Source organism: Saprolegnia parasitica (assembly GCF_000151545.1).
Source record: "Saprolegnia parasitica CBS 223.65 unplaced genomic scaffold supercont2.13, whole genome shotgun sequence".
NCBI lineage: Eukaryota > Oomycota > Saprolegniomycetes > Saprolegniales > Saprolegniaceae > Saprolegnia > Saprolegnia parasitica.
In genome coordinates this window covers 275,212-301,314 of record NW_012156407.1, presented here as the reverse complement: position 1 = coordinate 301,314, position 26,103 = coordinate 275,212, and the positions used below count along the sequence as shown (strand labels likewise).

Genomic DNA, 26,103 nt, shown 5'->3' with positions numbered 1-26,103 from the left:
GTGGACACGGAAATCTGAAGGTAAATTTAGGTTTGAACTCCTGTACCACAACACAAGTTCTTTTAGTCGGGAAATTAGGTGGGATTCTATTGAAACTTCAAGAAAAAGATGGCTGAGATGAGCACCACGATCAAGATATTATGAGTCCAGAGTCGATCTGAAGAGAGAAGCGTACGAATAAAGCTACTGCTGCCCAAGAGCTTGGCTAATGCTACTTGGCTCATTGCTACCGCCACTGCCGTAGCTCGGGGGGATAAGTGGAGTCGGTTGTTGGTCCATTTTGGCGTGAAGTTTGGCCTTGTAAACCTTTGTTGCGATTTGTGGCACCAGGCTCAGCTTGGTCAGCAGCGCTATTGCATAGCACGTTGCGCGGGGTACATCGCCATTACATCGATACGAACCTTGGTGAGTCGAATTGGCAGCGTCCAGTTGGCTTCGAAATACGTCTTCTGCGATGGTGGCTGCGGCGAGTTCCAACTTCAAACGGGCGCATCGCTTCTCCAGCGCCCTAAGACGACACGTATTCGATGTTGAGCTACTTGCATGGAGTCAGAGGTATATCAACCGGGTACTAAACCTCTCTTGGTCCAAGTCTGCCTTGGCTTCAGCCAACGATAGCTTTTCATGAGCCTAAGAGAAGTAGTGAGAGTTTGATATTGAAGCGATTTCGACGAACAAGCAGCTTCTCATGCAGCTCGATTTCTTTCTTGACGCATTCTTTAGTGTCGGACCGACCTCGCGGCCATCCAAAATTGAGCGAGATTCCCAAGCCCTGGGAACCCAACAATACTCTGGGCAATGTATAAGTCTCAAACACACCTTGCGACTTCTTGCTGGCACGTCATCGGTGTGCAATCGGGCAATTGTTTGCTCCAGAGCAAACTGATCGGCAATGGACTCTTCTCGGTCTTGTAGCTGCCGCAAAATCGTCTTCTCCAGCCGCATGATTGTAGCTGGGTACATGTATGCAAGGTGTTCAGTGTACAGTCGTGTAGGGTGCAATAGATGTCACCTTGGTAGTTGAGTTGTTCGAGCTCAAGCTGGTCCACTAGCTCAAGCACCTCGTCGCCCTCACGTTCGAGCTCGAATAGGGTATCGACGAGCTCTTCGGAGATGGACTCAGCGGCCGCCAACTGGAATTTCGCGAGGGCAACGCTTGGTGCCTGAGCTTCGTCGGCCTTGATCATGACGTCAAGCACGTCAAAGTCATTGGGCCATGCTCCTGAATCGTCGAGCGCACTTGGGGGCGAGTGGAGAACCCACTTGACGAACTTGTCGTATGATGCCAATGCCTCGGACGGCGGATCGTCCTCCAAGAAGCAAACCATGTCGGGGCCGTCGCAGTCCATTCTTGCTTGCTGTGCCAACAGTTACAACGTTCTTAAATGGAATAGGAAAGGCCGAATGTGGTGGCCCCGACAGTACACGAACAAGAGCAATGATACCTAGGCTTCTGCAAGCCCCAGTCACACGCCACAGCCTCTGGTTGCTGCTGGATATGATTATTTCAAAACTTTATCGTCTTCAAATCAAGTCATCAAAGTCACCTCCGTCGGAATTGCAGGTCTCGAGGTAGCAAGCAACGCTTGGCAAGAGGTTTCCAATCGCCGACGGGGGCAGCCGCGACCGTACATGGCGTACCAGAGACTTTGCTACAGTGCTGGTGACAAAATAGAGTAACGTTAGCAATGAACGTAGTATCGGTGTACTGCAATGTCCATGCACCCGTCCGCAATGGCGCGAGCGACGATCAAGGCTTGACATCGGGTTGGACGTCAAGAAGAATTTCCGAAAGTCGAGGCAAGAAATGCTTCTGTAATCATCAGCGGCAATACGTTGTCTGAGACGTCAAGTTGTCTACCGTCCTTTTCGATAGTCACTTTCAATTTTGCATAGTTTTACTTCGAGCCTGGGAGTTTGGCTCCCCGTCGAGCCAAACTCCCAGACACCGCTTGTCGCTTAAGCTTTTCTTGGGCATTGTGCAACGTTAGCTGCCCATGATAGACGTCCGACGCTGCCCTGTCAGAACCAGCTTTGGGATGTCGATGTGACGCAGTTTTGCAATGTGCTTCTGCGCGCGGACGCACAGACGTACAAAAGCGGCAGTGCTCAACACCAGATACAATTTATGACATTGATTGGGTTACTGTACAACGTTGCGATAGGCACTCGAACGCATCAAGGCTCGTGCGCTCCGAGAGCTACAGTGCGTGCTTTGCGTACTGCCCGCCGTCACTGATAAGCAATGGCATCTGTGCTCTGCACAGCTTTTGCGTGGTCGTTCGATTAGCGTGACTGTGCAAGCCTGTCTTTGTTTTCAGCTCATTTAGCGGAACTATGAGTCATCCTCATCAATTTCGTCGTACATCTACGGCACCATATGTAAAGGACGATGTAGCAGCTCATGGACCTTGGCTTTTGTTGTCTTCTGAAAGCGCGCGAGGTCCGTGTGAATTGTCGGTGACAAAGGCTGCACGGGAATGTCGACGCCTTCGCGACCCTGTACATCCAATCGTATACGTAATCGCAAGAAGATCATGTGCAATATTGTACCGTGATCCATGGATGAGCAAGTACGTCGGCAATCGAAAAGCGATCGTTTGGGTCAAGGACAAGAAGGTTCTTGATCAAATCTTTTGCTTGAATCGAAATGCCCACCCAAGCCTATCCATGCGTCGCCTCGCGGTTCAAGAGCACTTGGGCGGCGCCCACCTCATCCGCGTAGTCGAACTGACACTTTTTGATTGCTGCGATCATATCATTGTCGGACCGCGTTCCATGAGGGTCAAACGGATGGAAGCCGCAGAGCCTACAAATGTCTTGGTCGATAAGCGCATCGTGATCTCCGAGCGTACAGGATGTAAAGGATGGTGCCCAGGCTCCACGAGTCGACCTTCGCGTCGTAGCCGAAGGTACATCCAGATCCCGAAATCATTTCTGGGGCAGAATATCCCCACGTGCCGCACTTCGTCTTCATGGATGTGGCGGTCGTGATCTTGGCGAGGCCAAAGTCGGCGATTTTGATGCACGCCAGCGTATCGTCGGGGGTGCCTACAGTTTGAGGATGACCGTACGGCCTGGGCTAGAAACTTACTTAAAAGAATATTCTCCGGCTTCAAGTCGCGGTGCACAATGTCATTGGCGTGCATGAACGCTACAGCCTCCGCCATGCAGCGCACGTGTCGGACGCAGTCCATCTCCGAGTACGGACCTTTCTCTGCCAATCGCTCGAAGAGTTCGCCGCTGCACAGGATGAAAGACGTGCATAATGTATCGTCAATATCGACTCGTACCCCGTGCACAGCTCCATAATGACATACACGTCGCCGGCGGTCTCGAAGACATCGAGTAGGGTTACAATATTCGGGTGCTCCTGAATCTTGCGGAGCGCAGCAACCTCCGACTAAGGATTTGCAGCTAAGAGTCACGGTATACGGGTCGAAAGTACCTTGAGCCGCATCTCGTCGGTCAGTGCCCGGCGAATCTTCTTGATAGCTACTGGTTGGTTCGTGCGGCGGCTTCGCCCGCGATACACGGTTGCGTAGTGACCGCTAGGAGCGCAGAGTGAGAACCTAATGCTCTGTTCTTGCACAAATACCGTCCAAGGCGTGTGTTCTCCAGGACATAGTAGTCTTCAACACGCCGAGGTCGACCCGATGGCTCTACGTCTGTTGCTACGCACGCGTTGGGCGGTGCAAAACGTACCTGGGCCTGTACCGGGAAATGTCTTGGTCCATGCCATCGCGCTTTCGACCTCGATGTCAAAATCTGTTGCTCGGAGTTGCTTGGACGGTGTCGATTGGCACGCATTTGCGGTCGGCTGGATGTGAATCTCCGTTGTACTCATGGGGACAGCCAAGGAGTCGTCCAGGCATCCTACGCTGGAGCATCGGGCGCTTCCAGCCCCGGCATCGTCGGGGTCCGCTGCCTTGACATCGGCGGTTGATGGAGACGACTTGGAGTTGCCCATGTTCCCAACGAAATGTTCTCGTTCGAGATTTTGGAATCGTTGGATTCGGATATGTCCTAGTTCTATATTTTCATTTAGGCGCGAAGACTATCTTTAGCAGGCGCGGACTCTGAGGATGGCGGACGCCCTGGAGCCGCGGATCCGAAAGCTATTTGTCGAGACCCAAGACGCCTACGATGAGATGCTTCACCGACCTTTCACGCCGCAGAAGGTTCGAATGCATCCGTTCCCTCACGAGATCGATCATGTCGTGCGACCACGATCGCCACCGAAGTCGCCAATGGTAAAGATGCCGACAGCCACGGACTCATTCCCAAAATCTGCCAGTTGCAGTGTACGGATTATTCCTGCGGTGGTATGACGTGAAATGATGCTGCGCATTAGTCGCTACCACGGGCCAGGGTCGCTATCGATAAACACCTTCCACGCATCACGAGCTCTGCATTGCGCGAGGGGAACGCCAACAAAGACGCCGTCGATCGTCGAAGCACGTACGTTGTACATATTTCACTCTGTCTGCACAAATGTTGCCATGTGGTCTAGTTCGCGGGGGTCGGTTGTGACCTATCAGACGGCAAACGAGTCAGTGCTCGATGAAATGCGGGGTATGCAATGCAGCGATCGTGGACGCAGCTGCGATTGTCTTCCGTAGCGTTTGTGGAAATGAAGCGCCGCGAGCGCAAATCGGCAACCACAGCAACGGATGTGGACGTGGCAAAAAACGGCGTGCAGCGCAAAGTCACTCGGGGTATTGAGCTGCACATGCAGTGCCACCTCGAGTTCAACCATTTGCACAACCGTGCGACGCGCCACCTGAACGTGCACCCAGATCCGACGACAAACTTTGGCGCTGCCCTCGAGACGCCACCCGGACGCAGCAGCCCGTTCAAAGTCCAGCAAAAAGACACGTCCGAGGGCAGGAAGAAGAAGAGAGGTAAGCAAGCCACTTTCTATGTCTCATAAAACTTGCGTGCAGAGAGTCTCTCTTATCAAAAGCTGCTGAGAAAGCTGTCACCGACGATCACCAACTCCGCCACGACGTACATCAATCTCTTGCATTTACTCCAGGCATGTCGCGTGTGCGGTGGCCGCGTCACTTTTTGCAACACGTGTCAAACCCACGCCAACGAGTACTTCCACACGTTCTCGCCAGCAGAGCTTGAGAAGACGTACGGAAAGCAACTGTCACCGCCAGACAGCACCAAGGTCGCCGAGTACAGTGCCTATCTGCGCGCCCGCGAGGCTGCTACCGTACGCAAGGGTGAATCAAAGCAGCTCGAGGATCGCAATTAGGAAGTTTTAAATTCATCACAAATGGTACTTTCTGTTGCGCAGGATATAGAGCCCTCACTTTTGTCGGCAGCGGTCGGCCAGGGTATGGTTGACGACAACTGCGTCATGCATATGGGGTGGGGCTGGCATACAAATGAGAAAAATACGGACCTAGCCGCGTCACGATGATGCAGCACCACTCGCTGCGGCTTGTGCCTGAATGGTGCTTCGGTCTTGAAACGCGATCGTGAGGGGCCGCGCCTTCTTTAGCGGTGGCGATTCAGGCAGTGACATTGGCTCGAAACGACGCTTTGGTGCCGCGTTGACGACATTACGTGCATCGCGAAGTAAGCCGTCGACATCAACAGATGCCGTGAAGTTTGAAACAATCTGGTCGTAGGTCGAGCTCGGGTCCGTTGCGCTGGTCGGCGAGAACTCAGGCACAAAGCCATACGCCTTTTGGTCGCGGTGCGCATGGTGCGCGAAGTATTGACGCACGCTGCGCTCGCAGTTAGCAAGGCAGTAGTACCCTTCAGCGGGCAGCCGATTGAAAACAGCCCCAAGAACGCGAAGACCTGCGGCCTCGAAGTAGCTTGCGTTGAGATTAAACGAGTCAACCTACGCAAGGACGCATGACACAAAATCGGCATCACAACCACCGTACCGCATCACCAACGCCAGGTTTACCAACGAGCAAAACTGAGATTGGGCGTAGTGCCGAGGCGACATCGGCGTTAGAGACACCGCAAATTGACCCAACACTTGGATAGCCCACGCCATCGATGACAACGATGCGTTTGCCCCGGGACAGGTCGCGAACGGCATCGCGAATGCTATTAAGCAGCACGCTGCTCGCTGCTTGTTGGTCCGATTGGTCCAAAACGACCGTGTAAAGCCAGAGTAGTAGACGACGGGACCGATCGGAACAGCGGCAATTCCTAGAACCCCGTCGAATACAATGCACCAATCTCATACAAATGCGATACCGTGATGAATACAAAATGCCGATATCATTTGCGGCGCCTCACATTGTGTCGCGGGTTTGATGTATGCGAGCTCGTCGGCGCGATATCTAGCGGAAAACAAGTACTAGTAGAGATTACGAGGTCCCTAAATTCACTAAATTCAGCATACCCGAGCTTGAGAAAGGCGCCGAGTAGAGCCATGCACGTTGTCGATTTGCCGACCTGAGACTTGTCGCCTGCGACAAAGAGTCGAAGCGGCTCGCTGGACGGCGGCGGCAACCAGTGAATCTGACGACGAAGAAGCATGGCAAGCTCGTCGACGTTGGCGCACGTCACTGCCGAGGCGCCGTCGCCGACTGTGATGATGAGAGGGTCATTGCTCAATGCAATCGTTAGATGTACGTCCATGACAAGCTCGAGGCCACGGACGAGCGCGACCGCCGCTCGGAGGGCGCTGGATTCGGGACCGCGGACCTCGACAGCGACCATGGGGAGCGGCTACAAATGGACCAAGATGACAGGCGATGGTATTATTAACAAGGAGATCTTATTCATATCTTACTCATACAGGGCCTTTGTATAGAATCACAAATAGTTATTTTCTGCGACGTGGGGCATGAATGACGGCGTTGATGAGATGTTGCGACGATTCAACGTGAATCTCTCAGTTTGCAGGCCAATTTAGCATGGGCTGGACACCCCTTTGTCATTATGGCCCTTTGTGATGAAATGCCTTTGTTTGCTTGATATTTGTAGGTCTATGAATGATCAAGGCCATCATCAATACACAGAAGCGAGAGCAGCGCGGTACATACAAGTGCTCACCAACCATTTATGACCTTGGTTTAGGATGCAGCCCTGTTGCGCTCGTTCAGGGTTCACCATTGTACTGGTAGTACATCAACTACCTCATTGCTCCAGATTGAATGATCAGGCAAGGCAGCTTGAAGCATTTATACAATTTCGATGGATCGTCCATTCATCAGCGTGTGTAAAATGAGCATCCGTTCGAACAATAAAAGCGCAAAAACCAGCGCACCCACATCGCAATTGAGAGTCCGGCGTCCGAGAATTGTTTGCAGGCACGACAACGCTTCTGCCGAGGCGGCCATTCGTCGGCGAAAGCAACTGAGCTTCCATGGACGTGCCGGGATATCACACTATTTTGTTTTACGTCCAGGAAAAGTGTCGGGTGGATCCGGCCATACACTATTTTACAGTAGTGTATTATCCGGATGCGGTTGGCCGCATGGTTGTTGTATTTGGGGTCACGAGAGATGGACGAGAAAGATTCTCCGAGGAGCGACCACAGCTCTGTCGCGTCGTTCGGGTCCATCGATACGGATGACGCTGACCTCAGGACGGCAAAGACACGTGGAAGCTTGTCGCGATCGAAGCGTAGCGCCATCGGACTGCGCACAGCCGCAGCGCGGAAGCGACGGAAGCTGGAGTCGGCAGTTGTCTCGCCGGAGAGCCCGCTACCCGATGACGCGAGTGCAGACGAAGTAGAAGCCCTGCAGCAAGCCAAACAAGCTATCGTGGACCAGCTGGAGGCGCTCGACCGCGTTGCGCCCGCATCGCCGTTGTCGGTGGTCGACGGGGCCGTGACGACCGCGGCTCCTCCGGTCGTACTGAGCCGCCAAACAAGCCGAGCAACACTGCCAAACGCGCTGCAAACGGACGCCACTGCAAGTTTCCGGCACTGGGACTTTCTTCTCCAAGAAATGCAGTGGATGGCGACGGACTTTACGCAGGAGCGCAAGTGGCGCTTACGGAAGGCAAAGACGCTATCGGTCTCTGTGCTCAGCCACCACAACAAGAAAGCAACGGCTGCAACACGCTCATCCCAGCATGAAGAAGCGCACCGAAAGCGTTTAGCGGCCAAGATTGGCCGCGACATCAAGAAGTTTTGGCTCCAGATCGACAAGGTCGTCGCACATCAGTTCAAGGCCGCGGAAGATGCGCGGCAAAAAGATGAGATGGAGTCCCAGCTTCAGTTTCTTGTCGCGCAGACAGAAAATACGCCACTGCACTCGCGACGACGTTCGCGCTGCCAATGGACGCCGATATGTCGGAAGGAAGCGACGACGAAACGACGGACGAGCATTCGCCGCACAACGACGCCGACTCGGATGGTGACTTCGTCATGCAGGGTGACGACGTCGCTGATGACGAAACGACCATTGCCATCGAAGAGGCTGTCCAGTCTGCCGAAGACACGGCGCTTGAGCTCGCGCTGCTTGATGAAGAAGGACAACTCTCAATTGACGAGCTTCGGAAGCGCTATGCTGCTATGGCAAGTTGTGCCACCGGCTCGCCCGTGGGGGTACACCATGTCGCATACGGCAACACTCAAGTCGGTGACCGTGACGGTGACGACGAAGACTTCTCATTGGGCAGCGACAGCGATGATGACGACGAGACGACGATCGCGGTCGAAGAGGCGGCGCAGTCGGCGCAAGACACGGCAGAAGAGCTTGCTGAGCTAGAGGTCGACGCCAACCTCTCGATCGATGAGCTGCGGGCCAAATACGCATCCGCGGGGGCAACATCGGATGTTGCTGTATCGGACGATGGTGACTTTGAAATGGAGACCGAGTCTCTAGACGACGAGTCGACGATCGCGATCGAAGAAGCGGCGCAGTCGGCGCAAGACACGGCAAAAGAGCTCGCTCAATTAGAGGCTGACGCGGACATTTCCATTGAGGAGCTGCGCGCGCGTTACGTTGCAGTCGTCGAGGCTGCGTCAGAGAGCGGATTGAACGACATCGACTTGGACACCGCGACCGAATATGTCGACGACGAGATGGTGATCGCAACCAAGCAGGCTTCGCATTCGGCGCCAGATCCAACAGGCATACGCGCGCAGCTGCCAGCAAGCACCAATTCGTCGGGAGATGTGCACGCAGCCCAGGCGTCCGCTACGAGCATCCATGCCGCGGTCTCACAAACGGAGCAAGGTCTTTGGGATGCGGTTGGCGTCGTGCGCCCATTTTTGCTGCGCCCGTCCCTGCATCTTCGTGCATACCAGACGGCAGGTACGTTCATTATTGAATCGATAATACGGCACTAAATGGCTTGTGGAGTAGGCGTTGCGTGGCTGCTCTCGCTGGCGCACAACCGCATGAATGGCATCTTGGCGGATGAGATGGGCCTCGGAAAGACGATCCAGACCATTTCTATGCTGGCGGCGCTCGCGACGGAAGGGTATGTGTGCTTTTCGTCTCGCACATACGAGTATAGTGCGCTAGGATCTGGGGGCCCCACCTCATTATCGTGCCGACGTCGTGCATTCTCAACTGGGAGATGGAGCTAAAGCGCTGGTGCCCCGCGTTCAAGATCATGGCCTACTATGGCAGTGCCAAGCGGCGAAAAGATCTGAGGTACGACCAGTGATTCTCTGTTGCGGTATAGAGTCAGAACGTACGTACTAGAAATGGGTGGTCCAAGACAAACGCCTTCCAAGTTTGCATTACGTCGTACCAGCTCGTGGTCGCAGACGCACCGTGCTTCAAGCGCAAGAAATGGTACTACCTCATTCTGGACGAAGCCCACAACATCAAGAACTGGAAGTCCCAGCGCTGGCAAACGCTCCTGACGTTTAACACGCAGCGTCGACTTCTTCTCACAGGTGCACCATTTGTACCAGAGTCGTATCCATGACCATCTGGATGTAGGCACGCCGCTGCAAAACAATCTCATGGAGCTCTGGTCGCTCATGCACTTTTTGATGCCACACCTCTTCCGGTCACGGGCACAGTTCACGTACTGGTTCAACAACCCGCTCAACGCAATGGTGCGTTCATTGCCTCGGGAGCGTATTCATCATCGACGTAGGTGGAAGGTGAAGCGGCCGTGAACGCGTCGCTCGTTGCGCGACTTCATCGCATCATCCGTCCCTTCGTCTTGCGCCGCCTGAAGAAAGACGTGGCCAAGCAAATGGTATTACATTACGACGTTTCGAGATACAATACTAAAAGCGTCCTCAGCCAGGCAAGTTTGAGCACGTTCTGATGTGCCCCCTCTCCAAGCGGCAGACGTTCCTCTACGAAGACTTCATGGCCCGCTCGAGCACGCGCAAGGCCATGACGGGCGGCAATTTTGTCGGCATGATGAACGTCCTCATGCAGCTGCGCAAGGTGTGCAACCACCCAGACCTGTTTGAGCCGCGACCAATCACCTCGCCGTGGGACGTGCCACCGCTGACGCTCTTGTACCCGCTCTCGACCAGTGTCCTTGCCAAAGACCTGCCACCGTGTGTTCCTCTTCTTGAAGCCAGCGGCGTGACGAAGCGCCTCTTGCAGTCGTCAACTTTCGTTGTTGATGACGTGTCCTTGACGCCATCAAACGTACCGCACAGTGCCCACCCGCTGGTCAAAGCGTTCATGGCGGAGCATGTCGCTCTGTTGGCGGTTGCGCGCGAGGCTAAGATGTCAACGCTGGTGGCGATCAACCGGCGTCGTTGCCAGAACCATGTGCCGCTTCTGACTCATGAGATGCTTCACGCGTGCACGCTGCCGCAACTCATTTCGGCGGCGATGGACGTTCACGCTCGGCCAGACGCAGCTTCAGACGCGCTGCAGACATTGGTGGTGTCCGGACGCCGCCGATTTATAGCGCTCGCATCGTTGCTACCCCACGTGCTATGTTACGTTCACGCCGTGCGCACGCGTTCAGTTCAAGTCGACGTTTCGGGCCGCTTACAGCTGGGCGCGTCCGCGAGGCTGAAGTCTGGGCCGAGACTTCCGCTGCGGTAACTGATGAAAGAGTGAAACGTGGGTACTAGAAGGTTTACGCTAGGTTCGCGCGTCGTTGGCGCCATTGACGACTGCTCTACACCATGTCGTGCAGCGCAGCCACCTATTCTTCCCAGATAAGCGGCTCGTGCAGTTCGACTGCGGCAAACTGCAGCAGCTCGACCGGCTTCTGCGCGACCGCAAGCGCGGGGCCACCGATGCCTCATTTTTTCGCAAATGAGCTCGATGCTGAACATTCTCGAGGTCTTTCTCAACATCCACGGGTACGGGACGTGCGATACATTACTTGGGTTCGGGCGACGAACGTGATTGATCTAGGCACACGTACTTCCGCCTCGATGGTTCGACACCAGTCGAGAAGCGGCAGCGACTCATGGACCGATTCAACGCAGACGAGAAGGTCTTCTGTTTCATCTTGTCGACACGCAGCGGCGGTCTCGGCATCAACTTGACGGGCGCGGACACGGTCATCTTTTACGACAGTGACTGGAACCCAGCGATGGATGCACAGGCCCAAGACCGCGCACACCGTATTGGCCAGACGCGGGACGTGCACATCTACCGCCTTGTATCCGAGCACACGGTCGAGGAGAACATCTTGCGCAAGGCGCAGCAAAAGCGTCATTTGGACGATCTTGTCATGGCGGTTCGATGCTATCTTGTACGTGGCGATGCTTCATGGTGTGTATAGGAGGGGCAATTCACAACAGAGTACTTCACGAAAGCAAGCCTTCGTGACCTCGTCGCGCATGAGGCAATGCGTGACACGACGGACGGCGACGACGAGGCGCTGGATATGTCAGTGGTCGAAAGTGCGATGGCCCAAATTGAAGATGTCGAAGACGTAGCGGCAATGCAGGCCACCAAGGCGGCTCAGCGAGTTGAGAAGGAGGAAGACGATGCTGGCTTTGACGATGACATTGCTGACGCAGCCACGATCTCGGTCGACACGGAAACCGACACTGCACTGCTGCAAGGTGTGATGGAAGAGCAACTTCGGCCCATCGATCGTATGGCGATCAGCTTCCGCACGCACATCGACCCAATGTTTGTGGCTCTGCCCACCGTCTCGATGGAGTCGATTCACGCGCAAGACGAGCTCGAGCTCGAGCGCATCGAGGCCGAGAAGATCGTCGAAGAAGAGTCCGTCATCGAAGACGGCGACCTTATTGTCGCAGGTACAGCACCGACATGTAGCTGCGAGATGCCAAATGATTTGCGTAGAAACGCCAATTACGTTGTCCGTGCAGCAACAAGTGTATCAACAAGAACGCCAACAACTGCTTCGAGCTCGGCGCCTTCGCGCCATCTCGGGCACGGCGTGGAAGATGCTAACCTGTGTCAAGTCGTCGCTGCCTTTTTACCTGAATGAAGACACGCGGGAGGCGCAGTGGGAGTGCCCGCGAATCTTGCTGAAAAACCAAGAGGACCGCACGGCCCGAGACGGGGGCTATGCGAGCCTCCCGGTCGACGTGCTCGCTCGCATTGCTGTTTTTACTGCACCATTGGAACGGTACGCATTCTGGCACGGAAAGTTCTTATGTGCTGTAGTTTGACATCGATGGCTCGCGTTTGCAAGTCGTGGTCGCAGTTGGCACTTCACTCGCAGTTCTACGTGCGGTTGCATTCAGAGGCAGGAGTCGAACGGCTCTCGACGCTGCTTTCTGGTGACACGGTGGTGCTGGGCAGTGGTATCCACCGAGTCCCACACACGGTCACCATTCGAGCGCGCGTTCGCCTCCTCGCGCCTCTCAACGGTGCGAATATATTTCTCTTGGTTACTCATCAGGGTGACACAGGTGGTACATCCACAATGCTTCTGGCGCCTGGCGCTCAGCTCCAGTGGCAAGCCAACGGCGGCGAGATTCGTGGTCTTCACATCGGCCGGGCGGAGTCTATTGATGCGACGTCGCAGGCGCCTCTGGTGGTGGTACCCCCGGGGGGGCACATCGCTGTGGTGAATTGTGACCTTGCCGGTGGTGATGCTTGCGTTGCAGTCCACGGTGGTGTCGCAGTGATACTTGAATCGACGTTGCACGACGCCCGCGGGTACGGGGAGCACTGATCTAAACAACTCAATAACGTCGATAGGTCGGGAATCGTCGTGGCCGGTGGCTCTGCGGTCGTCGTGGCCACCAAGCTGCGCAACCATGGTCAGTGTGGCGTGACAGTTCTGCATGGCACAGGCATCTTCCGGAAAAACACGCTTGAACGCAACCGCCGGTACGGCATCCGCCTGCTTACTGGCACACAACTCGCGACCGTCGATGGTAACCGGTTTATTGGTAATGGCTGCGGCGCCCTTGATCTCGAGCACTCGAGTCGACGCATCATCGTGCGCCAGAGTCAAATACTTCCCGACGACGCTCCGGTACGCTGTGTTGGTATGCAGACGACAATTATATCTGATTCGTTGTCGGTAGATTGTGTCAAAGCCTCATGCTCACCAAGCCGTCAAGTTGCAAGGCTTGCGTCTCGAGGATGTGTGCCGGGACAAACCAATAAAGGAGGTGCGCAAGAAGATGATCAAGGCGCCCACGGCCCAGGTGTAACGAAATTAAGTTATTTGACGTCGCAGCCTCTCCATCTCGAGGTATCACTCATTCTGGCGCACGTTTGGCATCTTGGTGCCTCGAAGTTGTTGTTTGTTGAGCGTAAGCACTGTGGTACGAATTCAGGGACTAGGGTTAACCTCGTGTTTTCTTGGGACAGTAGTTGGTCGAGCTCTTTAGTTGAGGTTTGCATTGGGGTGACGTACAATCTAGCCGTGGGATAGCGTACTACGTGCGTGTGTCGTAGTTTGGACTCGTTGGTGTACGGAATCATGTGCATTGAAGCTCAACGTACCCTGCCTCAAACCTCGCGTTTTCTAGGGTCTTTGCCGTTTCGTTGCCGTTTCGATGGGGCGTAGGGCCGGTGGGCCATCTAGCGGTCTTTCTGCGTAGCATGCTCAGTGGTTTGATCCGTGCAGAAGGTTTGTGCAGGGTACCATCGAGCTTTTATTTCGGTTTGGTATCGGGGTAGCGTGCGACCTAGCGGTATGTCTGTGCGGTAGCTCTTGTACCGGATTTTATTATGCTCTTGTACTATACTAGTACACGTTTAACGCACCTTGCCCGATGCAAACACGATTTCACATGACGAATACGTGTAGGACGCGTGCGCCGAACGCGACCTCCACTGCGGGCTGTCGTAGACCGCTACCGGGCTTCGGCCGGGAGCCACACCGCGGAGTAACCTCATCTGACCTATGGTGCACGTGGTGGGTTTGCCCAGAAGATGAATCTTTGTGTAGTGCTGCAGCGGCGTCGACATCTCCTGTTGTCGCTGTGCAGCTTTTACTCAAAGAAAACTGTGCAGGTGTGTGAGTTTTCGAGACGTAAGCTAGCTATCACCCGTAGCTGTCTAGATCGGAGTGAATTCACCATCTCTTATCTATCTATCTATCTATCTATCTATCTATCTATCTATCTATCTATCTATCTATCTATCTATCTATCTATCTATCTATCTATCTATCTATCTATCTATCTATCTATCTATCTATCTATCTATCTATCTATCTATCTATCTATCTATCTATCTATCTATCTATCTATCTATCTATCTTTCCATCTTTCTATCGAGCTATCGAGCTATCGAGCTATTTATATCGCAACACTGCCAAGGTTTCGCTGAGCATTGCAATCGTTTCTGTAGACACCGGTTGCAATTCATGTCGATAAGTGAGTTAGTTGGTGGCCAATGCGTCCATTCGGAGTTGATTGGGACGATGCAGCAGGACACGAATTATTGCCAGAAGACCAGCTTCCCTACTTATGTTGAACGATGTGTTTACAACATTTCTGTGGCCTCGCGCCATTCCCAGTTGTAGCACACCGCCCACGTTTATTCCATAAATCAAAATTGTTCACGTTGAAATCAAATTAGCAAAAACTAACTCAAAGACTTCGCATACGTATACTACGCCTGAATACGTGGTAGGTTGTCACCTGGACCTGGTCGTTGGGAGTGAGCTGCGCACAGAGAGATCCATCCTTTGTTGGACCCCACTCGCCGAGTGCTAGCTCGCGCGAAGTCGTACGCAAGCTCCTGCACTCGAACCACAGAGGAGTCCAAGCTGTCGGGTGTGTTTCAAACGGAAGTCTCCTAGCCCGCATCCGCATAAATCCGGATACCGAACGAGCAAATAGAACCGACGCCGCACGCGCAGACATGTGAAAAAATTAAATCATTTATATTTGGAGGGGGTCAGATATATATAGATATAATCTTCTGGATGGGGAAAATCAAATAATTGATCTTCAACCGGATCGCCGATATATATCTAATCTACAATCCTAAAGATTTATCTATAGATTTGAATTTCCGCTAGGTATTCTCAAGTCAAATGCAAAAATGTAACGAGTTAATATCGTGGCAGTAGGCGGCTAGCTATGAACAACAAGCATATTACATCGAGTCATCGTCGTCGTCCTCTTAATCACTGTCACCGTCGTCCTCCTCCTCTTCCTCCTCCTCGTCGTCTTTATCGTCGTCGTCGATCGAACCTTCTTCATCGTCTCCTTTGTTGATTTCTTCTTCGGATCCATGGTGAACGACATTGGCGACCTCGTCCAGCGGCCAGTACTCGCGGTTCATCTTAAGAAAAAGAACCGCCTAGAAATTGCCCGCCGTCATGCTCTTGCGACGTGCCGAGCGCACGATCTTCGCGAGCGAGAAGAAGCGCTTGACCATGTTGGACGTCGGTCGGATCACTTTAGGAATGTCGTCGTACTTCTTTGCCGGGGCATGACCTTGGCCTTCTTAGCGAGGCGCTTGGCGTAGTCCTGCTTGTCGACGACTGTTGTTATCACGGCAAAAGCACGAAGCGCGAGAAGGTCGGAATTTGTCAACAGGACTGCACTATCAACTCGACTGTGCTTACAAGACTGTGCTGTCGACAAGACAGCACGATTCGCCCAACCGCTCTGTCGACTCGACTGCGTTGATCGTTGGATCATAAATACCCTACCCTGGATGGATGCGGCCGAAGTGATTGGTCCATACGACTTTTTCAAATTCACAAATTCGAATTTTATTTATACGATAAATATTAATCTCTCCTGATTCGACAAGCCCAGTAAAAAAAAATCTAAATTCGACAGAGCCCGTAAATAGATATTTTACCGGGATTTATTTGTCGAATTTTAACATTCAGATATAGCCCGATTATTTTATTAACATGTCTGCGCACGTTGCGAGGCTGGACGACTCGTGTCGGCGGCGAACGACCGGGAGGCGACAAGACTTCGCGGACGCAGGGTGACCGCGCACGCGGGGCAAAAGCACGGGAGAGCCAGCAACGTCTCATCTTCTTGACGGCCGCCGGGGACTCGACAGGCCACGATTCATCGAGGGGCATTTGGTGCCGAGTGCGCGAAGGCGGCGCCATCGGCGCGACCACCGACCGCTGCCAGCGACAAGCACTTACACAGCAATGGACGTAAGAAACAGAGCGCACAGCACACCGGAGCGAGCCATGGCCATACGAGCGTCGCGGCAAGCCACGTCGTCTGAGTACCTGGTGCCCTTAAAATGGCGTTACCCAAATCCAGCCGAAATCATAGCCCACGTTGCTACGCGAGAAAAGGTGTAGCGTTGTGACATCGTGCGTTGTGCTGTGCGCCACAGCACCACAGATACATCGTTTGTAGGCGCGATATCGAAACGGCAGACACCTAAAAGCATTGTCTGTTCATTCATTTTTGATATCTAGCTTTAGTTGTAAGCCACCTTCTTTGGCCAATTCGCTACTTGAGCACTGTAATTAAGATTGAATGCTAGCGTGAGAGGGTGAGAGGTTCCGTTCGTATCCAATAGCGTTGTCAGTGTCATGCAGAAGTTATCTTCCATTGCTTAAAGCTTAAATATCTAGGTACACCCTCCTCGGACCGATCGGAGGCAAAGCTGACGCGGCCGCGAAGCGATTTCGCGCAAGCATTGCGCATGATTTTGGGGCGCGCAGCGCACCCGCTCACATTTCTTGGGGCTGCTCAAGACGGAGATGTTTTTCTGTTTGCATCTCCTAGCAGGGTATCTATTCACTGGTATGTTCACTGTCGAAGATTCGCAGGCCTTTTCAAATCGTGGGTTACCACTTACTAACGAGGCGATTGAGGTTTGCTCTGTGGGTATTGTTGGTTGGCTTAGTGACTTGCTGGCGCTTCGACGGGACGCTCTGGACGACGATTACTTTCCGTTTTTCGGTATACTAGGGTGAGCCCTGTGGCCCTACGGCCACACTCTATCGTGGGCGCTATCTTCTTTGGGCGGAGTAGTTGCCTGATAGTATGTACCAACTTGGTACGACGTTGCAGTGTCAGGCAAAAGGTCTTTCTGTTTGTTATGAGTAATGCTAACTCCTTCGCGTCCAGCGCAAACCAGAGTGGCAAGGAATCAATGGCGAGTGATCTTAAACAGTTTGTTCGTGCTGGTAGCTTCCTGTGCCAAGTACCTTGTTAAGAATTGTTTACCACAAATTATATTTTGGTCCGTCGTGTTCAGAAATGTGCGATGTTGATTTGTCTAAGGTCGCATACCTACTTATAGGCGAAGTCCGGAGGTATGCAAAAGGTGATGCTATGCGACGATTTTGTGCGTTGCAATCCCGCAGTGAGTTGCGTGGATATCGCTAACTGTGAATACAGAAGGGTGCAGTAGAAGACAGCCATGCAACAGTGGACACTGCGAGAGAGTAGAAATAATGCGATGGTGTCTTCGCACAGAAAGAATACAAACAACGACTGGCAGGGTACATTCAAAGACTATGAACCAAGAGCCGTGTGCACGATGCACACCACAGATCAGTGAAACCTAACTGCGGGCAGATACCACTGATATACATGCTGCTGAAAACAGATAAAACGGCAACACGAAACGGCGATCAGTAGCTTCTAATTAACGGGGCTTTCTGCGTACATGTAGTTCTGTGCAGGGGGAGGCATATTCCGAAATGAGCCACCATGGCGCTGGAAAGTTGAAGTACTTTGCTCAGCCAGTCAGTCGGTTACCATCCATCGCCCATTCAAAGCATCGCACATCCACGTACTGACCAATCACACCCATTCTTTGCACACGGTCGGCCATATGAAGCCAGTTACCGATACCCTAATCCGGCCCCATCCAGTTACCAAGAACGGTAAGAATCTTTTGTCCAGAGCGTCCTGCCAATGCGCTAGTCAATGCACTTAGCTAGCCAACGCTCTACACGTCCGTACCTTGATTGCCCCTCCAGAACTGCCACAGACCAGCACGGGCTTTGCGCGATGGGTCATTGGTATGATAACCTACCGGTGGTGAGACGATCAACCCCACATAAAGCTCGCTTGCTACGAACATCGACGTCATACTTACACGCCATACAAACACATAATCGCTGAGCTCGTCTCTGCCGCTGCGTGGCTAGCGCTTCGCGCTAGAAGTGGACTCTCTCCGCTCGTTTGCAGCTTCGGGGCATGTCGTGAGCAAGGTGACGCCTTATAGCCCAGAAAACCCGAATCGGGTGTCATTTCATAATATTTGCTCTCACTATACCGATTTAGGACAATTTATCCGGCAATGTCTAAATATCCACCTCGGTTGGAAAACTGCCCCTGACAATCCTACATAGCCCGCACAACTGCGCCGACTGATGAGATACGCAGACCTATTCATTGCGCACTGCGTACGCGCACTCGCTTTGCTCGTGGGGCCGCTTCGTGGCCGCGTCGGCTTCGCCACCGGTAGGTCCGAGCTTTGTGATCCGAGGAGGGTGTACCTAGATTTTTTTTCTTCTTCTTAAAGCAATAGGAGATAAACTTTCCAGGGATAACGGAATTTATTGGTTATCAGCTTTTTATGACCGACTGCCCGCATGGAATGGTTGTAATTGATCATGTGCAATGCTTTGATTCGGTGATCGATGGTAACCGACTGACTGGCTAAGCCAATTACTCAAACTTGCAAACTTGCTAGAGCCATGGGTAGCTAGTTCATTTCGTAATTTGCCTCCACCTGCGCCGAAATACGTGTATGCAGGCAGCCCTGTACATTACAAGCTACTGCTACTACTGATTGCCGTCATGTGTTGCCGTTTTATCTGGATTTGTAGCTCACGGCAGTGTCATCGCATAGTCCTTGCAGAGCGTTTGTACAAACGCGTCGCACAGCTCACATAGGCTTGAAAGACTAACGAAAATCAACAGCCTGACAACGACGTCACGGAGAAGACGTTGCATAAGGCTCAAAGTTGCGCACTGCGTGCGCGTAATCGCTGCGCTCGTATTTGCGGCTCAGCAGCACGTGCTTCGCGCAACACCATGGACTGCAGCTTCATGGAGCTTCTACCATTTAGAGCTTTTTTCTAATAGGCGTATGGGTGGGCAACGCTATATATGACCAATGCGATGTTGCAAATCTAAAATTGTGAAAACCCAGTATACCGCAAAAGCGGTCACCGATCTAAAAGCCTCCGGTTACCGAGCAGGCCAAAACACCACAACTAAAACCCTCCTTACGCGTCACATAGATGCGCTACCGGGTGCGCTACGAGATCCGCAGCCAATTCGGCTTTGCCTCCGGTCAGTCGGAACGAGGAGTGTGTACCTACTAGATCTTTGTGCTTCGAGGAATAGGAGACACGGCAACTCCTGCCTGACACTACAATTTCAAAACAAGCACTCTTGGGGGCAACTACTCCACACCGAAACGAGTGTGGCTATAGGGGCATATGGTTCACCCCGCGGCAAGTCAAGCTGCTACGTCGAAATTCCATCGACCGCGTTTTCACCGACTGTACGATGCTCGCGAATTGAGTTTTGAGGGTTGCGGGGACCCCCAAGACAGACCGCGTGGCTTTACGTGCCGAGATTATTCTCTTCTTGTGGGATGCGTCAACTTAAAGGACATCAACTTCAGCAGTTAACAACCTCTCGTCGGACGCCTCGAAGCCAGCAACAACACGACCTTGGAGACCGACCTTATCATCGATATTCCATTACGCACCCTGGCGAGCCTCTCAGCTAAAGTCAATGCGATCCTTGCGGCACGCGCGCATAAATCTGGACGATACGCCACGATTGACAGCGTCGTACAGCAGCATCAAGAACAAGCTCCTCGCCCAGCGCTCCTGGCCCAGTATGGCGGCGGCGTCGCGTTCCAAGCCGCCAGTGCTCTTACCGTCAACCTGTGGATCACATTTTGCACGAATACCCCAGCAAGCAACACAACCTTGTTGAGACAAATTCATGGCGCTGGCAAAAGCTATCAGATGCCGTCGCTGCATTTTGTGGCGCGCAGTTTTACGTACAAGCCTTGGCCACTTCCACGCATCCAGTGCCTGCCTTTATCACGCCTGCCCTGCAGCCGCCGCACGTCACGTCGTCAGGAACCAAATCCTGTTTGCGCACTACCAACCAGCGCCATCGGCACCGCTCGGCACCACGCATACGAACCTCGCATTGAAACGACTAGTCACAGGCTCTTCCAGCCCACGTACAAGACGCTACTGGTTGTTCTGCCGCTAGGTCACCGCTAGCGCGACGGCATCGATTACATCAAGACGTCCGCACCGCAGTCAAAAGCAAATGGATATGCCTGGTTCTGGTCCTCTATAGCACGAAGTGCAACGTAACCATCACGCCGTTGCCACGAACGCGCACAAGCACGCCAACATTAGCACTGCGAACGTAGCAAGTTTTGCACCGAGGTCATCGAGTCGGTCGGTTTAAGGGCGATGCTGTCTTGTTGGCGCACACCAGTAAACTATCAACGTATATCATGATGGTTTGGATGCCCGCCTAGAGCAAACGCGTACACACGCACGAGTCGGACTGAGGACGTAAAGGCGATCGTCGACGGACTCCAAGTGCACGTCAGCGGCAGTCGTTGGGGGTGATGGTCAGCCCCAATTCCTCGTTCCCGCTAAGCTCATCCTCAGCATGGAAGTCCAGTGCGACACTGATCAAGGCATCACGTCGAGCACGCAGCGCAAGTACATCTTCACCCTGGCGAAGCATTTTAGCCTTCACGACACGACTCATGTCTACGCACGGTTCCCGCTGGACACGCGCCGCGGCAGCAAGGACAGAGCTTTGCTCGCCGACGCTGCCCAGTGCCCGTAAGTCCATCATCGGCTCTCTTTACTACTGTACCTGGATGATGCGACTGGGCATTGCCAACTTCGTCTCTCAGATCTTGCGCAACACCAAGAACCGCGCCCAGTCCATGTCGACATTGCAAAACGCGAGATACAGCACCACATTGGCTCCCTCAATGTCGGTGTGCATAATTATTATACAAACGGCTCACCCGCCGACCAGCTCACGTGCTTTACGGACTCGAGTTAAGGCGACGACACCGCGACTGGCTGGTCCACCTGTGGCTACGTCTGGATGCTGCGACACAGCCCAATCTCATAGCAGTCCAAACTCCAGAAGCTCGCGACGCTCTCGACGACCGAGCCCAAGTACGTCGCGGCCCCGTGAACCTACTCTCCGCAACCAAGCTTGCTCAAGTGCCACAGCTGCTCATGCACATGGACAACCAAAGCGCGATCCACGTCGCCAGACCACAGGCGGCGCACCAAGCACATGGCGTTGCGTTTCTACTTCCTCCGTGATCTCGTGATCATGTTCTTCAAATACTGCCTTACACAGCGCGCCAGTGTCCATTCTCTCCATGGCCCTCGTCGCCATGTGCATGGAAGGTAGTTGTGGTTACTGCCCATAACGACTAGGTGATGCCCTGAGGTGATGTAGGGCCCATCGGCCTCAGCGGGCTTACATTTACCATTGACAGAAAGATCTGCGCAAAATATCGCTTGCACACAATTTTGAATATCATTAATGAGATCACTCTTCCTTTTCCCTTTCTGACTGCAAAATATAGACCACCCCATGCGCGCAGCTTAGTGATCGTGAACAGCTCGACACCACGCTAGCTTCGTCTTTGCACGGAAGCTTCAACTTGGAGCCACCCAACGACACCGCCATTGCTTCAATGCGCAGGCCAGCAGGCAAGAGTGGCAGATACACTGCAGAGATTCTGTGGACCGTGCGTCCGCGTGCGAACTTAGTCGCTGTCACGCCCATCGGAGCGTACTTCACTTGGACATGCCTGGTTGTTGGCGTCGTGCTCGCACTGCAATTGCTCGATCGAGAACGACATTGCCGTATCGGCTATTTCATGCCCAAAAGCAAGTTTCTATTCTTCGCCTTCCGTCAGATGTTGTACACGATGTCGCTGCGCTGTGTGTGTTGAAAGCTCTTCGATTCAAAGCTATGAACAAGCATCTTGTGGAGGTTCATTGTCACAACTCTTGACGACGCCGGTGTCGTAGGAACATGTCAATCTGCACATGCTGCATCAATATACACATATCGCGATCAAATTAGGACAGCGGGGCAGATGCGATCATAATGGCTGTGGTATTACGTGCTGATTCATTGCAGTGCATGTCGGGCATCAAGCCACGGAGCGCCAAGGTAGGCACGGCATTCGCGACGTTCCACAGCTCCAATATACCGACATCACCAGCAGATTCAAGTGATATACGTAGTACGACTCGGCCGGGAAAAGAAACATGCGTTTTTGCCAATTATCGATTGACACCATAACCCCATAAAACTTGACGTCATTCTCCTTGGGCTGCAGCAATCGCTTCGAGGGTCGCACCCATGCCCGTAGCCTCAGTGTCGAGTCGCTCGACACCTCCGTCGGTTAGTTGGTCGTGGACCTGTGGTCGATGTACTAGTAAGCATCTATCTCGTGCGCAAAGAATGACTCGCTCGTAGAGTGAAATGCTCGCTCGTAGAGTGAAATGCATTGCCCAAGATAGGTAGAGCCCAGTACCAAAAAAGTGCCGGTGGGCAGCGACCAGCGACGTCGTTCACGATGCGAAACGCGGGGTGCTTGCGAGTACTCCAGCTGGTACCCCTGCGCGGCTTGGGTAGGCGTGAATGTTGTCGAAGGTCGCGAGCAAAAGTGCCGTGGCCTGACGCACCTAGGTCGTTGTACAGCGTCTAGTATCCTTCGATGGACCCACCAGGCTCGTACCCCGTCATGCATAACAACGTGTTTCGCGCTATGTGTTATGTTTTTTACAACGACTTCGCATACGCAGAGACTAGCCATTTCCTTCTTTATTCGCCCGCCGGGATGTGGCTCTGGCTGCGCAGGCGGCGGCGCGTTTTGCTATCTGTAGTCGCCCGGAGGCACTTGCGGCCGCGAGCGAGGTCATGACGACAAGCTCCGTAGAGTCCTCCTTCCAGGTGTCGCGATCGGCAGCACAGCTGTGCAGTTTGTCAACGCCCTCAAGAGACGCAGGCGACTAGAGGTCGCGTCGATGATCGGAAACGTGATTATGGTGCGGCCTAAAATACGGGGCGCCTCGGGTGGGCGATGAAGCGGGTAGCTGCAACGCTGGCAGCGGCGTCTTTCTTCAGGCGAGCACGTGGCCCACCAGGCGCCGTTGCTGGCGGACAATAATCTCGCTCAGTGGGATGCTGTCGCAGCGCTTCAACGCAACGTCGGCGAGCGTATTCGGATGAAAGATACTGACGACACAGCTACCCGGCGATGGAAGCTGTCAAGGCCCGCCAGGCTCATAGGCGTCAGGGCCAACGTGCCACAGTTGTTCAAAAGGACCAGGAGCATCTAGCACTTGTCCAGCCGCACACGGTTGCCTTCTGAAATGCGGCCTCGGCGCATCCAGATCTTTCACGGACGTTGTGAAGGCCGCTGATCGCCAGCCGCTTCCGAGCGTGCAAATGGGCGGCGTCGTCGAGGAGGCTCCCGAGCTTCTTGGTCGTGAACCACGCCAACGAAGCGGCGTACATCGGCGCGTCGACCTGCGTCGACCGAAATACCTGCGTATTTTCTGGTCTTGTCATCGTTCATCTGGAGGTCACATCGGGCGAAGACGGATGACGCCGCGCCCTTGATCGCGGTCATGGTAGCGTCGTCGTAACAGATGAAATCCAGTGAGTTGTCCGTGTAGGCGAAAGCGCGGTTGAGGAGGTTGCCCTCCTATTTGAGCGTCTGCGCGAAATCCTTGACAGCGACGTCAAGATATTAAATGTAATACACAGCCGGGGACAACGAGTCGTCTTGTGGCGTGCTAATGTTCGTCTCGACTTGCCGCTGTGACGCAGCCGAGGCGTCGTGGTCGAGAGCAGCCTCCGAACTAGAGGCACTTAGTCATCGTTGGGGAAGCCTCAGAGCACCGTGAGGACCTTCGCGCAGTCGATCGTGTCGAACGCACAGAAGAAGTCGATACCTAGGATAGAGAACTGCTCATCATACTGGCGGATCTGGGCGACAGGCCACTGGTGCGACCACAAGACATCGGCCGTACTGCGTCCAGGAACGAAGCAGCTCTGGTACTCGCCAATCTGCTTATCGGGCTTCTCCTGGATCCGAGCGAGGACCATCACAGAGACGGCCTTCCGGATGCAGTTAACCAGCACGATCGGACAGACGCTCGAGCACAAGGCTTGGCGCTTGTTGGGCTTGGGCAGGCAGGCAGGTGAGCGTCCCTTCGCCGAACTGGATCGGTTGGCCTGTGGCAAAACCATCGTCCGTACCCCGTCATGACCGACGAATTATAGAGACACCGGGGATGTTTGTAGCGATATTGTTACAAGGACGGGCCATCGAGATGTGACCACAAGAAGATGCCACTCAAGCGAGCTAGCAGCTTGTCGAGGTCTTACCGGTTGCTTCGTCGAGCTCGCTGCCCCTGAGGTTGCCCTAGGCGAGGTTTCCATATCCGTGAGTCACGATGAGCAGCGCATGGACCTGCGCAGGCCGTATAGCGTGCTGGGTCGACACATGCGCTTGCCCCACTTAGAGCATAACCTCAACCTAACGGCATTAAACGCGGAACGAATTCGCTCGACTTACCCAACGTGGGAAGAATAACAAAAGCAACAACCCTCGGTCATGGTCATGGTGGTGCAAACGCGGCCAGACCTCTCGAGCAGTTGCTTTGTTGTCTTGGTCTATCTATGGCTTTCCGCAACCCATTGCCGACACGCGCCTTTGGCATAACTCTCCGCAAAAGACGCTACCGGTGTGACACTACCGGTCTGCCGGACTTTACGCCGGAACTTGGCGTCTTGCGAGATTCCACTGGTACCGTTCACTTTCTTCGTCATGGAGCTGCGCAGCAAGCTAGTGCACAGCCAGTACTTTGGGAGCTAGAGCGGCACAGTCATACCGTCCTGGCCATCTCTTTGCGAAGTTTGGTGATCGGTATTCTGCCCCTAGTTCTACGCGTCGAGAAAACGCTCGTGCATCAAATGCATTTTCATCATCGAGTAATGGACCGATATGTGCCCAAGAAGCCGATCGCGCGTAAGAGGATTGTCATGCCTAGCGTATTCAGGGTGTCAAGGTTACCGCAGTGCTTCGGTGCTGGTTGAAGACAAGAAACGTGGATTTGCCACCGCTACCTGAGAGACTCAACGTGTCAGCGTGTTTGGGTTGGGCGTCTTGTGACGCGCCTGATTGTAGCGGCGTTTAAGTTTTGGAAGAAAACATAGAGAGGCTGGAAACACGCAGGCTCGATTAAAAGGTGTTGATTAGTCGCATTAACTTTGCCATATTGTCGTCAGCGGCACAGCCGCGACAGCGCAGAGCGCCATGAAGAGCCCCGCCACTGAGGCGAAGACTTGGCCACCCCCTTCTCGGTGGCGTGGTTCTAGATTGCTCCATGACTTAGCTGACAACGCGCCACCATGCCAAAAATCGCAAAGTGCAATCCTCATGGATGTTAAATCAACAACGCGACCGCTAACGCGAGTTTGAGAACGGAGCTTCTTCTCTGCCTTCAAGCATCTTGTATATTGAGCAATACAACTTGATGTACACATGTACCTCTTAAAGCTCCTCTTATTAACAGCATGGACAAACTCGGACTGGATACAGTAGACTCATCGTCACCGCGACAACACAGCGATTCGTCCGAGTATAGCTGTTCTACGGTACATGTACTACCTGGTGCAGTACCGGTACCAAGAGAATAAACATTCCCTTATGTAGTACGTACGACCGCGTGCGTTTTTGCAGCGCTGCTTGCCGTGGTGCAGGACCACTCTTGGTGTCAAAAGAAGGCGGC

General features: G+C 53.6%; 8 protein-coding genes across 8 annotated transcripts; 4 read left to right on the top strand and 4 right to left on the bottom strand.

The window, feature by feature from the left end:
• Positions 1-67: 67 nt before the first annotated feature.
• Positions 68-1,375, bottom strand: SPRG_19650 (hypothetical protein). Its single transcript, XM_012343487.1, has 6 exons — positions 1,013-1,375; positions 820-953; positions 677-772; positions 566-630; positions 402-508; positions 68-350 (listed from the first exon to the last, which is right to left on the bottom strand). The coding sequence occupies exons 1-6, from the start codon at positions 1,347-1,349 to the stop codon at positions 184-186; spliced, it is 906 nt and encodes a 301-aa protein (XP_012198877.1). The 5' UTR covers positions 1,350-1,375; the 3' UTR covers positions 68-183.
• An 878-nt stretch (positions 1,376-2,253) lies between these two features.
• Positions 2,254-3,995, bottom strand: SPRG_04395 (CAMK/CAMK1 protein kinase). Its single transcript, XM_012343322.1, has 10 exons — positions 3,706-3,995; positions 3,599-3,662; positions 3,449-3,551; positions 3,294-3,403; positions 3,095-3,243; positions 2,856-3,051; positions 2,713-2,809; positions 2,554-2,664; positions 2,411-2,500; positions 2,254-2,368 (listed from the first exon to the last, which is right to left on the bottom strand). Exons 1-10 carry the CDS (start codon positions 3,968-3,970, stop codon positions 2,336-2,338), a joined length of 1,218 nt encoding a protein of 405 aa, XP_012198712.1. The 5' UTR covers positions 3,971-3,995; the 3' UTR covers positions 2,254-2,335.
• A 156-nt stretch (positions 3,996-4,151) lies between these two features.
• On the top strand, positions 4,152-5,263 carry SPRG_19649 (hypothetical protein; the record flags this gene model as incomplete). The annotated part of the gene is made up of 5 exons (XM_012343486.1): positions 4,152-4,304; positions 4,355-4,461; positions 4,514-4,575; positions 4,623-4,904; positions 4,947-5,263. 5 exons carry the CDS (start codon positions 4,152-4,154, stop codon positions 5,261-5,263), a joined length of 921 nt encoding a protein of 306 aa, XP_012198876.1.
• Positions 5,264-7,484: 2,221 nt separating this feature from the next.
• Positions 7,485-13,516, top strand: SPRG_22134 (hypothetical protein; the record flags this gene model as incomplete). Its single annotated transcript, XM_012343498.1, has 16 exons — positions 7,485-8,191; positions 8,224-9,245; positions 9,294-9,420; positions 9,459-9,590; positions 9,642-9,838; positions 9,885-10,003; positions 10,045-10,149; positions 10,197-10,960; positions 11,186-11,227; positions 11,283-11,610; positions 11,656-12,142; positions 12,189-12,477; positions 12,516-12,721; positions 12,764-12,857; positions 13,056-13,335; positions 13,388-13,516. 16 exons carry the CDS (start codon positions 7,485-7,487, stop codon positions 13,514-13,516), a joined length of 5,028 nt encoding a protein of 1,675 aa, XP_012198888.1.
• A 727-nt stretch (positions 13,517-14,243) lies between these two features.
• On the top strand, positions 14,244-14,838 carry SPRG_04392 (hypothetical protein; the record flags this gene model as incomplete). Its single annotated transcript, XM_012343321.1, is given in 3 exon segments — positions 14,244-14,255; positions 14,260-14,324; positions 14,664-14,838. Coding segments are annotated over 3 exon segments (252 nt in total).
• Positions 14,839-20,923: 6,085 nt separating this feature from the next.
• Positions 20,924-21,469, top strand: SPRG_04391 (hypothetical protein; the record flags this gene model as incomplete). The annotated part of the gene is made up of 3 exons (XM_012343320.1): positions 20,924-21,102; positions 21,333-21,354; positions 21,404-21,469. 3 exons carry the CDS (start codon positions 20,924-20,926, stop codon positions 21,467-21,469), a joined length of 267 nt encoding a protein of 88 aa, XP_012198710.1.
• Positions 21,470-23,424: 1,955 nt separating this feature from the next.
• SPRG_04390 (hypothetical protein) lies at positions 23,425-23,821 on the bottom strand (the record flags this gene model as incomplete). The annotated part of the gene is made up of 2 exons (XM_012343319.1): positions 23,425-23,568; positions 23,711-23,821. 2 exons carry the CDS (start codon positions 23,819-23,821, stop codon positions 23,425-23,427), a joined length of 255 nt encoding a protein of 84 aa, XP_012198709.1.
• Positions 23,822-24,199: 378 nt separating this feature from the next.
• On the bottom strand, positions 24,200-24,576 carry SPRG_04389 (hypothetical protein; the record flags this gene model as incomplete). The annotated part of the gene is made up of 2 exons (XM_012343318.1): positions 24,200-24,530; positions 24,569-24,576. The coding sequence occupies 2 exons, from the start codon at positions 24,574-24,576 to the stop codon at positions 24,200-24,202; spliced, it is 339 nt and encodes a 112-aa protein (XP_012198708.1).
• Positions 24,577-26,103: the final 1,527 nt, after the last annotated feature.

Excerpts from the sequence above, each read along its gene's own strand:
- SPRG_19650 (XM_012343487.1), bottom strand. The coding sequence starts at position 1,349 with ATGGACTGCGACGGCCCCGACATGGTTTGCTTCTTGGAGGACGATCCG. Across the intron at positions 509-565 it reads CAAGAGAGGTTTAGTACCCG|GGCGCTGGAGAAGCGATGCG; the intron begins GTTGATATACCT and ends GTGTCGTCTTAG. Across the intron at positions 351-401 it reads TGCCAATTCGACTCACCAAG|CGCTGCTGACCAAGCTGAGC; the intron begins GTTCGTATCGAT and ends GCTATGCAATAG.
- SPRG_04395 (XM_012343322.1), bottom strand. The coding sequence starts at position 3,970 with ATGGGCAACTCCAAGTCGTCTCCATCAACCGCCGATGTCAAGGCAGCG. Across the intron at positions 3,244-3,293 it reads ATTATGGAGCTGTGCACGGG|CGGCGAACTCTTCGAGCGAT; the intron begins GTACGAGTCGAT and ends CATCCTGTGCAG. Across the intron at positions 2,810-2,855 it reads GGCACCATCCTTTACATCCT|GCTCTGCGGCTTCCATCCGT; the intron begins GTACGCTCGGAG and ends AGACATTTGTAG.